The sequence below is a fragment of the Nelumbo nucifera genome, chromosome 4 (genome assembly GCF_055504915.1).
Source record: "Nelumbo nucifera cultivar China Antique chromosome 4, China Antique-T2T, whole genome shotgun sequence".
In the NCBI taxonomy this organism is placed as follows: Eukaryota; Viridiplantae; Streptophyta; class Magnoliopsida; order Proteales; family Nelumbonaceae; genus Nelumbo; species Nelumbo nucifera.
In genome coordinates this window covers 10,973,834-10,985,421 of record NC_142652.1, presented here as the reverse complement: position 1 = coordinate 10,985,421, position 11,588 = coordinate 10,973,834, and the positions used below count along the sequence as shown (strand labels likewise).

General features: G+C 40.0%; 2 protein-coding genes across 6 annotated transcripts; both read left to right on the top strand.

Annotated features, from left to right (window-relative positions):
• The first annotated feature begins 2,658 nt into the window (after nt 1–2,658).
• Nucleotides 2,659–5,056, top strand: LOC104587224 (dof zinc finger protein DOF5.6-like). The gene is made up of 2 exons (XM_010244749.3): nt 2,659–2,970; nt 3,777–5,056. The coding sequence occupies exons 1-2, from the start codon at nt 2,920–2,922 to the stop codon at nt 4,659–4,661; spliced, it is 936 nt and encodes a 311-aa protein (XP_010243051.1). The 5' UTR covers nt 2,659–2,919; the 3' UTR covers nt 4,662–5,056.
• Nucleotides 5,057–8,051: 2,995 nt separating this feature from the next.
• On the top strand, nt 8,052–11,260 carry LOC104587225 (uncharacterized). Of its 5 annotated transcripts, none has more exons than XM_010244752.3 (3): nt 8,069–8,207; nt 9,015–9,145; nt 10,342–11,260. In XM_010244752.3, exon 3 carries the CDS (start codon nt 10,493–10,495, stop codon nt 11,072–11,074), a length of 582 nt encoding a protein of 193 aa, XP_010243054.1. In that variant the 5' UTR covers nt 8,069–8,207; nt 9,015–9,145; nt 10,342–10,492; the 3' UTR covers nt 11,075–11,260. The 5 variants fall into 5 exon arrangements, with proteins under 5 accessions (XP_010243052.1, XP_010243054.1, XP_010243053.1 ...); XM_010244751.3 differs by having other exon boundaries at nt 9,015–9,150; XM_088902895.1 differs by having other exon boundaries at nt 8,070–8,207; nt 9,033–9,145.
• The last annotated feature ends 328 nt before the right edge of the window (nt 11,261–11,588 follow it).

The window sequence follows — 11,588 nt, the reverse complement described above, 5'->3', positions numbered from 1 at the left end:
GAGTCAATTCCGATTGTTTTGGGGTCGATTTCAGGAATCCCCCTCCTTGTCTGAAAGAGCCAAGGCGTTTTGTAGGCCTCGACGTTGGATCCACGTAGCTAAGGCTAAGTTGCTGAAAATAGTAAACTGTAAAAGGACCGTTCACATCAATAGTTTGCTTCAACCACACGTTAGCTTGTCGCGAACCCGAATAAAATGTAAACGAAGACAAGTTTGTTTGCCGAACAAAACAAGATTAGCAAAAAGAAAGGAGGGAGGGAAGGAGGGTTCGGTTTTGTCTCTGAGTTTGAAATTTTGAATGCAAAAGTGTTCCATAGATGTTGATGGATAAGTGGGCCCAAGTCCAATATTATTATATTAAGTTGTTAGTGGTCCTTGGTCGTTTGGAAGCTAAAGTTCGGAGGATTGAAGAATGTTTTATTTATTTTATTTAAAGGTATGAATGGGATGCTCCCTCCCTATACCCAGGCCCTATAATATTAATATATATGTTCCATGGCCTTTTAGCTCCAACCATTCAAATGGCACGTAGCCCAAAATATTTAGACTGACCGGACAGATCTGGTGGCCCATGGTCTGAACCTTTTCGGCCGGACACATCAGCTATGAAGGTCCCTTACTTGAACCTTTTTCTACTGTTTAGATATATATGGGCGGCAATTCTCAGTTTCTCACCTCAATCCAGAGTCCAGATCATCGCTTTCTATTTCACAGGATTTTGCCTGGTTAAATATAACTCAACCAAATTAATATGATTTTGCTCGCTTAAATATGTATCTAAATCCTAACATGCAGGGTTGGTGACTTGGTTGCATCATCAGCTTCAAGAACTAGTGGATACATGTGTGAATTTCATGGCTTAGTACTTGCCCTACCCAGAATTCAGAGACTAATCCGTCGATACGGTTTTTAGATTAGGCAATAGGTTTAACGGTCCAACCATCCGTTCTGGACTGGGCCCCACAAAGATAGAGCGGCTCAATTACCAAACATCCGTTGGGGGGGGGGATTTTTTAGTTGTATGGCTTCGGTTGGACCACAGAGATCACGCTGGTCGATGGTAAAACAAATGGTTCGGGGGATGCTGATTGCTGATTGCTGACTCCTGACTGACTGGTAAGTGATAACTACTGTACTTGTTTCTTTTAGACTGGACAATAACATTCATGCTATTGTCTTGGTTGGGCAGATTATGGGACAATGTGCCGTTGACAGAAGTGGCAGAAGTGGACAGACAGAACTTATCTTGAGCTTGGAGTCCTTCAGTTTCATGCGAGTTAGGATCATAAGTTCATAATTCACGGCTAATGTATATATTTGAAATCTCTAATTCTAAGAGCTTTTGGCTTCTCTTCTTGGAGTCGACGCCTGGAGTCTCTGGACTCTGGACTCTGGACTGGATAATAAGCAAATTAACAGTACGTGGATCGATCGTTTAAGTATAGAACATAAGTTTAGGTTAAAGCAGCAAGCAAGGTTTCTCCAAGAGGGAGGGAAGCGGACTCCGTCTGCAGATTCTACTTGGGTCAATTCCAATAGTGGAGTAATGTCTAGTTTGATCCAGGTTTGTAGTGTAGTTAAACAAAAGAGAATTTTGCAGACGGAAGATAAAGATAGGAATAACGCGGGTTGAAGTTACCGATAACAAACTGTACTTCACAGGTATATCAAATTATCATCCCATCACAATCTAATCATTGCAACTAAAACTAGTGAACTGATTGAAAGCCTGAGATCACGTGCTCCGACTGGGGGAGTATTCATTCCATTGCCCGGAGGGTTGAGCGTTTGCGTTACGTAGATTCCCAGTCTGACGGACGCTGGGCTGGACACTGGATACTGGACACCTCGTGCTTTCTCTCACCGGCCAGGACTCATCATGTGATGCACCAGAAAGAAAGTTTTTTACTTCTCTCACCGGCCAGGACTCAGCACGCTCGACTCGTTTTAATTTTGAATTTGGTATTGCAGCAATAAATTAAAGGAGATTGGAGTGGAGGAGGAGTTTTTAGTAAATAAACCAATTTCTTTATTGACGAAATTACCCTTACCAATACACGTTTTGTTTTCAAGGTAAGGATCACCGAATCCAAAATGTTCAGATAAAGTTTACATGGAAGCGACGAGGGAATTATGGAAGGGAAGGTCTGCACGTGCCTGAAGAACTGGGCCAGGGAGAGAGACACGTGAGAGGGAATCTATCCTTTGCTTGGAGATGGAGGCGAGAGGGAAGGGGTCCTCCACTCCTCTAGGCTGGGGAGTGAGGGAGAGTGTGGGGCCAAAATGGAGTGCTGCTTTCGGTTTGCTCTTTTTCGAGGTCCCAAATATTCCCAGTGACGTTCGTGACATATGACGGACGCCGTGATAACTGACGTGTTTCTCCCCACAAAAGAATCCTATCCCCGACGGCCATGATCCAACGGCTCACGCTGTCCTCGAGCCAAGCATTGATGATGACATCATCGCGCATCAGGACCGTTGCAGTTGCGTCGCAGCCGGGGTTCTAGTCAAGCTGGGGCAAAAGATGTGAACTGACGGACGAGGGTGGGCCCCTAAGAGTGCAGTAGCTAACCACCGACGATGAGAAGACCACCGTATCTGTAATCTGTATCTACTCTGCTCCCCCCCACTACCTTTTTCTTCCTTCTTATTGACAGCCCCTCTCGCAACCATACAAACCAATCAATTCTCACTCAATTCCCCCCCGATTCCCACTGCTCCTCACCGCTCTCTCCTCCTCCGTCCTCCCCTCCCCCTCCTCCTTCTGTTCAACATCCTCATCTCTGATCCCTCTCTGCTACCGGTTTCTTCCCACTGTAACACCCTTACTCCTATCACATCCTTTACAGAGTTTATCTTTCGAAGGGGGTGTTTGGCCGTAACTAGTTGATTTGGCTTCTTCTATGCTGGCTTCGTTGAATGGGCCTTACCTCTCTCCAGGTCTGCATGGACACATCCGACTGGTTACAGGTACCCTTGCATTATCCCTTCGGCTCTTTTACATCAACTAATTTCCTTTTAATTATCACCATTATCATAAACTTCTTCTGCTACTAATATCTTCTTTTTTGTTATTCAGACCTTTCTAATTAGTTTTCTCTTAATTTGTTTATCAATGCTTTCTAGACGGGAGAGCTGTTTTAATGCTTTAAGCCTGTTGTATTGAATATTAAGATCTACGGAAAGCTAAGTCAGTTTATGAGAAATAAGAAGAAAAGGAAGAAATCTGTTTGATCATGCTTCTTTCATATGTAATTTACTTTATGGAATTTTAGACATGCACAAGCACACACAGAGTTGCAGATCGATTCGGAGAACATTAGTACATTACTTCCCTCTAAGATGATTAGATTGACAGACTGTCTATAACTATATGATAGAGAGAACCAGATGGGTGATATATTTGAGCTTATAATGCCAAAAAAATTAAAGAAAAAGGAAACCCTAGTTACATTAGAGATGATGCTAAATATAGTTAAGTAGATTAGTAGAAGACAATGGCAGATGAAATGAAACTGTAGATATGTTAAAAAATTTGTTAAGCTGTTAATGCTGGAAGTTATAGAAAAAGCCTAATATCATGGAACTGAAAATGAAAGTGTGAATTCTAGATATGTTCTCGAATTTTGTGTTCCAATAACAAGTTCTAGGCACTCTGCGAGTCTGGCCTTCTGACATTCTGACATGATAATGAAAAGACATGGAATGTCTAATCGCGGATTGTTTGTATCAGCAATCTGACACATTTGTCATGTATTTTTTATATCTGAAATTAGGGCGTGGTTCACGAGGAAAGCGGAATGGATTCTTCCTCGCCTTCTGGGGACATGATCACATGCTCGAGACCATTGCTTGAGAGGAGGCTGAGGCCTCAACATGATCAAGCACTCAAGTGCCCGAGGTGTGAGTCAACTCATACCAAGTTCTGTTACTACAACAACTACAGTCTCTCCCAGCCAAGATATTTCTGCAAGACCTGTAGAAGGTATTGGACGAAAGGAGGCTCTCTCAGGAACATTCCTGTTGGTGGTGGATGCAGAAAGAACAAGAGGGTGGCTGTTAAGAAATCAGCAGATCAACCACTTAATCAGCACCCCAGTTCATCCTCACACGACGCGACAGATCTGCAACTTTCGTTTCCTGAGATGCAATTGTCACACCTAACCAGTCTGTTCGGGAACTCTGGAGGTCTTGGAAACCCTAGCTTCATCGACAACAAGTACAATGCCATGGTGGAAAACCCCAGATCGATCGATTTCATGGAGAGCAAATTTGATGCCGTACTTGGAAACCCCAGAAGCCATGATTTCATGGGAAGCAATGAGCTAGGTCTTATGGGTGGTCCAGGAGATGTTGGTCTTGGTCATGGGTTCACACCTTCTAACCTTCATGGTCTGTGTTCTCCATTTGGGTTCGCCCTCGAAGGGAGTAGCAATACCTTCATGGACACTTGCCAGAGGCTAATGCTTCCATTCGGAGGCACTACTGAAGATCCAAATGCTGTAGAGATGAAGCCGAACAACAAGCTCCTGTCCCTCGAGTGGCAAGATCAAGGTTGCTCCGAAGTTGGAAAAGATTCATTTGGGTATCTGAACAGTCTTGGTTCATGGACTGGTGTGATGAATGGTTATGGATCTTCTGCTACAAATCCACTGGTCTAGACTGCTTCAGCTACTACTTAGTATTTTCCAAATGAATGAAAGGCCTTCCTGATGTTGCTTGATAAAGGTGGTCTTCCCTTTACTTACCAAAGAAAGGTCTGAAATTTGAATGAGGAAGACTAGAGAAGAGAAAATATGTTTCAGTCACTCTCTGTCTTCGTTTTGTTTTCTTTTTTGTTGTTTCGGTGGTGTCTGAGGAGTTAAGACATTCAAAGATGTAGGATTTTATGGTTATACGAGGAAATGCTTTTAGAAGGATAGTGTCTTATTACCTCCTTTTATGCTTGTTTTTGTCTGTGGGTTGTTGAATTGTTGATGAAACGTTTATTGTATGGATGTGGAGAGAATCGAGAAAGGAATGGAAATTGGAAAAGCGGAGGTTTCAGCGAAGAAAATTCTCTTGAGTGGTGTGTCACTGCATGTGATTCCTGTGTCCTTTGATGCCTTCTCTGTCCTCAGCTCCTGATTTATGACAGTATTGAGTCTATTGACTGTTGACTGGACAACTCAGTTCGAACCGGTCCCGAGCCGTAAGATTTGTAAAGTCTACCTGATATCGCAGCTGAGGGGGGAATATCTTGATTTTGATGCATGTTGCATCATGCAACTCGTTTCTGGTTTATATATGTCCTGTGAGAGAGATAATCGAACCATTAATTTACTGATAAACACACGCTGGATATACTTGGTGAGAACTAGGTAATGGGATTTGGATTTGATGGCCCATACTTTATTACGTAATCTTTCGACAACTTGTTTCAATAAAATCAAAATCATGCTTTCTGGGTTGTGGCGATTTCAAAACAGCAACATTTGTTTAAAAATCCCGGCTTCCAATATTTGGTCTAATTCTAATTAAGAATTGTAATGGATTGGAGATTCACAAATCCCAGGCTAGTTGCCTTTGGAATCAAATCGTGGAAGAAAATTAACGACGACCCATGTTTTGAGCATGCCATCCACTTCCCTGTTGCATGTTCAATTGATAAACCTAAGAAAACAGGAATTAATTCTTGGATTATGCAAGGGGAAAAGATAGACTATGTCATTTTCTTTGTGTTTTCCATGAACAAAAAAAGAAGAAATATTCCTTCAAGAAATCCACTTCCCAACTGGCCAACATCTCTTATTAGAAAAATATTTGCCTTCTTTAAACTATCACATCATTTTTCTAGTAGAGTTTCTAAAGTTAAAAATATGAGTAGGCTTATCTGAAATTCCCCCAAGAAATCCACTTCCCATCTTTGTTTTTCACCCAACCACACAGAACATTTATTGTTGTTGTTTTCTTAATGGGTCACCATTCTCTTCTTCTTCAAACAATACTGGACTAATCGCGCAATATTGAACTGTCCAATTCACGAACCACACTGATAAAAAAAGAAAAACATGAACCACATTGTTTCATCACCCTAATGCAATTCATCCGCATAACGCACACTTCAAATGAGTTCATTTTCCTTCCTTTTAGAAAGGAGGGAATGGTTCTTTCGTTGGCAAATAAAAAAAGCAAGCCACATCGTCCTTATTAATTATTACCATGAGAAGTTTATCATATTTCAGCTACGCATGTCGCACGATGTGGCTTTGGGAAAAAAGGAGCATTCCCTCCTTTTTAAAAAGAGTTGAAGTTTTTAACTTGAAATTCATTGATCTATTTTATAGGTACCCAGACATAAATTTCGGAGGAAAGGGAAAGAAATCTGCTACGAGGGTGAAGCTACAGAGCTTAAAGGATCTTCTGATGTTAAAGAACTGGAAAATACAGTAGATGTTCTAGTGCTGTTCATATTTGTAAAACTGTAATAGGAGAGCCGCAGAGGGTTAATTGATGTTAGTTTTAGCTATTAGAACGTTTAATTGATATTCCTGATTCATTGCACCTCATGGAGATATATACATTGTACCAGTTGGAGACTTCTCAGAAACTGATCGAATTCCAAGAATTATTAAATCTTCTTTTCCCCCTTTACAGGAAATAGCAAATAGGCGGTTCAAAGCCTACAAAAATTGGATATATACATGTCATACACACCTTTTTTTGGATTCGGATGTACTAGTCACTTTAGGTAAGCCTATGTGACACATATTCCATTTAATGTGTATTTATATAATAATTATCCATTATTTTATTATTTTTGTTAAAATAATTAAAAATAAAAATAATATAAAGGAAAAATCTAAACGTATTGTGATTGGGACTCATTTAAGTTTTCCTTTTTCATTGTTTTTTATTTTTAATTATTTTGATAAAGATAATAAAATAATGAAAAATTTCTGTATAACAGAACAAAAACATTTGAATAAAAGGTACATTAACTAGGACATTATCACACAACTATTATGTGCTCAGTCATTATGCTTCCTTAACGTGTTTACAACATCGGGACCCTTTTTTTTCCTTGAAAACAGAAACTCTGTGATATTAATTTTGGGTCATTTTCTCCTCTCCAAGCTCCATATTCTCTCCATTTATATCAGTCCTGATCCTGTCGGAATCATTACATAAAAGAATGAATTCTTGATTTTTCTGATTCTGAGAAACAGCGTTTGGCAAAACGATCCTCAGAGTTGTAATTCTGCAGTTTTGCACGTGGGAATTTTGTTACACAAATTAGGGACAGGTGGCGTGCCCATATTGGGTGATAAGCAATGGACACACATTAATGGAACTAGCTGATAATGGCTGTAGTTCTAGGGTTAAACGTATGGAGTCTGGGCTCTTGGGTTTTGAGAAAAAGGAAAAAGCAGTGGTGAAGGAGATTCGATCAAAAAACCATATTAATTCTTTGTATAGGTTTTTCCTAAATGGTCTCTCGTTTGGAAAAAGGGGTTCTTCTGCTTGTGTTGTTCAAGCAGGATTGGGCCGTTGATGTAGGAGTTGGGACTGAAATTGCAACTCATTTAAGTTTTCCTTTTTCATTTGTTGGACTGAAATGCTCCCTCAACATGGGAAGAAGGATTGGGCCGTTGATGTAGGAGTTGCAATTTAGGACCAACTCATTTTGATCCACCCACAAGCATGGTTTTTAAAAACGAACTGGTGACCAAATCGGTCAGGGGTCCGTTACTGGTTCGAATGGTCCGACCATTTGACTCAAATGGTTGGTTTATTCTAACAAAAAAAATTTAAAAATTAGAAAATGATCAAAACCATTCGGACGATTAATCAGCCAATTTAGCGGTTTGCTGACTAAAATCAACGATTTTAGGGAAAAACGGAACCGGCCAGATGATCGATTCCCGATTTTTCCGGTTCGGTTTTGAAAACAGTGCCCACAAGCCCAACCCATCCAATTGGGCACTTACAAGTTACAACCCAATTATTTAACAAGAGGGTCGGATATGGATCCAGTAATCCATTGGGTCACATAGTAAGGGTTTCGGTATTTCGGTGAAGGGTATGAGGTATCCATAGCCCATAGGGTCGTCGTTGGGGCTTCCAACGCTACTCTGCTCTGCAACTCTCTCCACCTCCGCATCTGGCTATTTGCAGGAAGACAGGGAAGTTGTGGGGCTAGCTCCTCCAACGACCAGCATTAATCAGTGTGTTTCCCTTCTTCTTCTTCTTCTTCTTCTTCTGCATATTTGTATTTTAGGGCACTAATCTAGTATTCCTTGACGTGTAATCATCATTAGTCCTATTTGTGCTATTTAGAGGTTGTTCCATACACTATTTAAGTGAATTATTTATATTTTACATAACTTAACGGGAAATAAGACCAGTAGGTTTCTTTTTGATCAAAACCAGTGGATTTCTCATTCTGATGTTATCACTTAATTGGTTCATAGGATATTTTGGTTTAGGGTTTTTTTTATTCATTATGGTTTTCTAACAGGTGTTTGATAGTCATGCATAATGTATTTGCGTTTCATTTTGGATTAGAACCCTTAAAATCATCATAATGGAGATATCACCGAATGTGTAAGGAGAATAAAAACGATTTCATATTTTTGATCTCAAAGTTACGTTGTTTCTATTTTTCTAATACTTTCCTGTAATAACTAATAACTCAAGAACTCATTTTGAGATGATAGATTTATCTATTTGAAGACAATGGGAAACTATAATTGAAAATGATTTAGTATGATTTCCTGAGACCCTGTTATTGGTCTGGTCAAGGTTTAAAAACTCAAATGATCATGTCTTCCTACTGTAATGTCCAATAACCAATCTATGTCGGCACGAAGAAGAAGGTGTACAATTAGCTGAAAAAGTTGCTTTTTTCTTTTTTCTTTTTTTGATGGAAGATGTACTAATGCATAACACTAGCTGAAAAAGGTGTACAATTAGCACTATAATTTAGTGCACATGAGAAAACTTATGGTGTTCAATGAATTCTATCTAAGCAGTAGCAAAATTCTCTCAAGGTATACAAGCCAAATATCGTTGGTCATCATGGGGGTTGAGTCTGAACATCTTGTGCAGACTTCATCAATGCTTGCCACGGCTTGAATAAGAGAAAGATAGAGCTTCCCTTTAGGTGAGGTAAAGCAAAATTTGTAAATTTCCTTCTCCATTCTATACTCAACTTTCCAGCCTAAATATAAGAGATGCATCTTAGCTTCTTGTATGGTACTAGTATGCTTGTTCCCATTCTTCAGGTTATGTGAATATTTAGCAATTGTATCAGGGAAGTAGTTGGCTCCAGGAATCAGGTTAGGGACCACAGGTAGCAATATATTGTTTGCACTCAATGCCATACGTTCAGGTTTGTCATTTGGCTAACTGTACCTGAATCCTTTCTGATTTTATGAATCATCTAAGCAGTAGCAATAAAAAATGGCATGTTGTCATTTGACACCAGATGCCAAATGTCCAGACTCAGAACCCCCATAATGACCAACTGTCTAAGCAGTAGTCAAAAAAAAAAAAAGAAGTCCATCTAAAAATCTCCATCCATGAACATGAGATCCAAACTAACAGAACTGAAGACCTTATGTTTAGGGAGTTTGATATTTTGAAATGTTGAAATTAACAGACTTAAAATTCCATTTTGTATGGGTATGTTTTTATGAAAACCATTGTTATCTGGTGAAGCCTTGCACCCCCACCCCCACTTTAGACGCTTGGTGGATGCCATGGAATTATCTTAGAAGTTAGAAACTACTTTTTTTGGGCTGGATCCATTGCCTAGGAGGGTAAGTGATTAGGTGCTCCTTGTCACCTAACCTCACGTATATGCCTTGGAAACCATGGATATACCCCATGATGGCTCACAACTCACTCATTGAGACTCTGCTCTGGCTAGATGATTGGCTCAAGATAGGATGGTCCAGGTATGTAATAGAAAGAAACAGAGGTTCTAAGAAATTACGAAGTTGAATTTGTTTCCTCTGAGTATCATTTCAACTGCCTATTTCCTGCCTATTTTCTGTAAGGGGGAAAAGAAGATTCAATAATTCTTCCTTTTTCACTTTTGAGAAGCAACATAAAATAATATATAGTTGGAATTCAATCAGTTTCTGAGAAGTCTCCAGCTGGTACAATATATCTCCATGAGGTGAGGTGCAATGACAAAGTAAAAGACCTTTATGATATTCTTTTCAACGTAAGATACTGATATATTTATGTGCCTTAACTTGAATAGAATTATGCTTTTACATAAAAGAGAGTATTATTTCTTCTGTTATATAAAGTAGTTGTCTTGTTGATGTATATATCTTTAATTCTTTGTAGGTGACATTTTGGACTAACCTCAAGGCCCTCAACAAAAGGAAGTACAGAGCCTTCATTTGCACCAATTGTTGTGACTAGGTGGCCGGGGCAGTCACCATGTTCTAAGCCATTTCCTTCTCATGCAACTCTGCATTTACTTGCTTGCTTAACCATGAAGCTCTTTGCCTTCCTCAGAATTGTCCGTGCCCCTCCAACTCTCTCTAGGATAACTGGTCCACTTCAGTTTCGTCTGTTCCAACCTGATTTTGTTCCCAGAGATCCCAAGGCCAAGCCGAAGAGGTACAAATACCCTGCTTTATATGATCCATATGGCCCTAAACCCCCACCTTGTGATAAGATCATTCAGCTTGCTGAACGTATTGCTACCCTACCCCCTGATGAACTCAAGCAGATAGGTCCAACTCTACAAGCCAGATTAAGGCATCCCAAAATGCAACAGATTGCAACAGAGGGAATGGACTTGGGTCAGGGTGGGCCAACTGCTGGATCTGCGAAGGCTGAGGAGAAGAAGGTGGAGAAGACAGCTTTTGATGTGAAACTGGAGAAGTTTGATGCAGCAGCAAAGATCAAGGTGATCAAAGAAGTCAGAGCATTTACCAATCTCGGGTTGAAAGAAGCTAAGGACTTGGTTGAGAAGACACCAGTCCTATTGAAACAAGGGGTCACCAAGGAGGAGGCGAATGGCATAATCGAGAAGATAAAGGCTGCGGGTGGCGTTGCAGTAGTGGAGTAAGTCTCACATATGCAAGTTTTCCTAATTTTTAGCTTTAAATGCCCCGTATTTTTTAGGTTAAATTACAGATTTTTTCACTGATGCAACACGTCTTCAGAACGAAAAGCTTCATTGTTGGAGTTCCTAAAGAATGTTACTTTTGACTCAATGAAATTCTATCATTTAATTTAAGTTTTTAGTTTAGAATGTCGCTTGTCTGCCATGCCTGTTGATATTATTTTTGGAGTAGGTGAGGGGCGAACGCCTGCCTTGTAGCATTTAGAGCCCCCTTTAGATCAAATCATATCCATTAGGATACGCGAAAACAACTGTTGACAGGATGCTTCTGCTTTGGAAAGATTGGATCTAGTATTAGGGCCCGTTTGGTGCGTCTTTCGGCTGTTTAGACTGAAAATCGGTTTATTTCTGTTTAGCATGCGGAAAATCTAGCTGTCAAAAGACGGGATGCCAAAAAGACGCGAGAAGCTGATTTTGGGAAGCTCCAAATGAAGCTTCTCGCGTTTTTTAATATCGT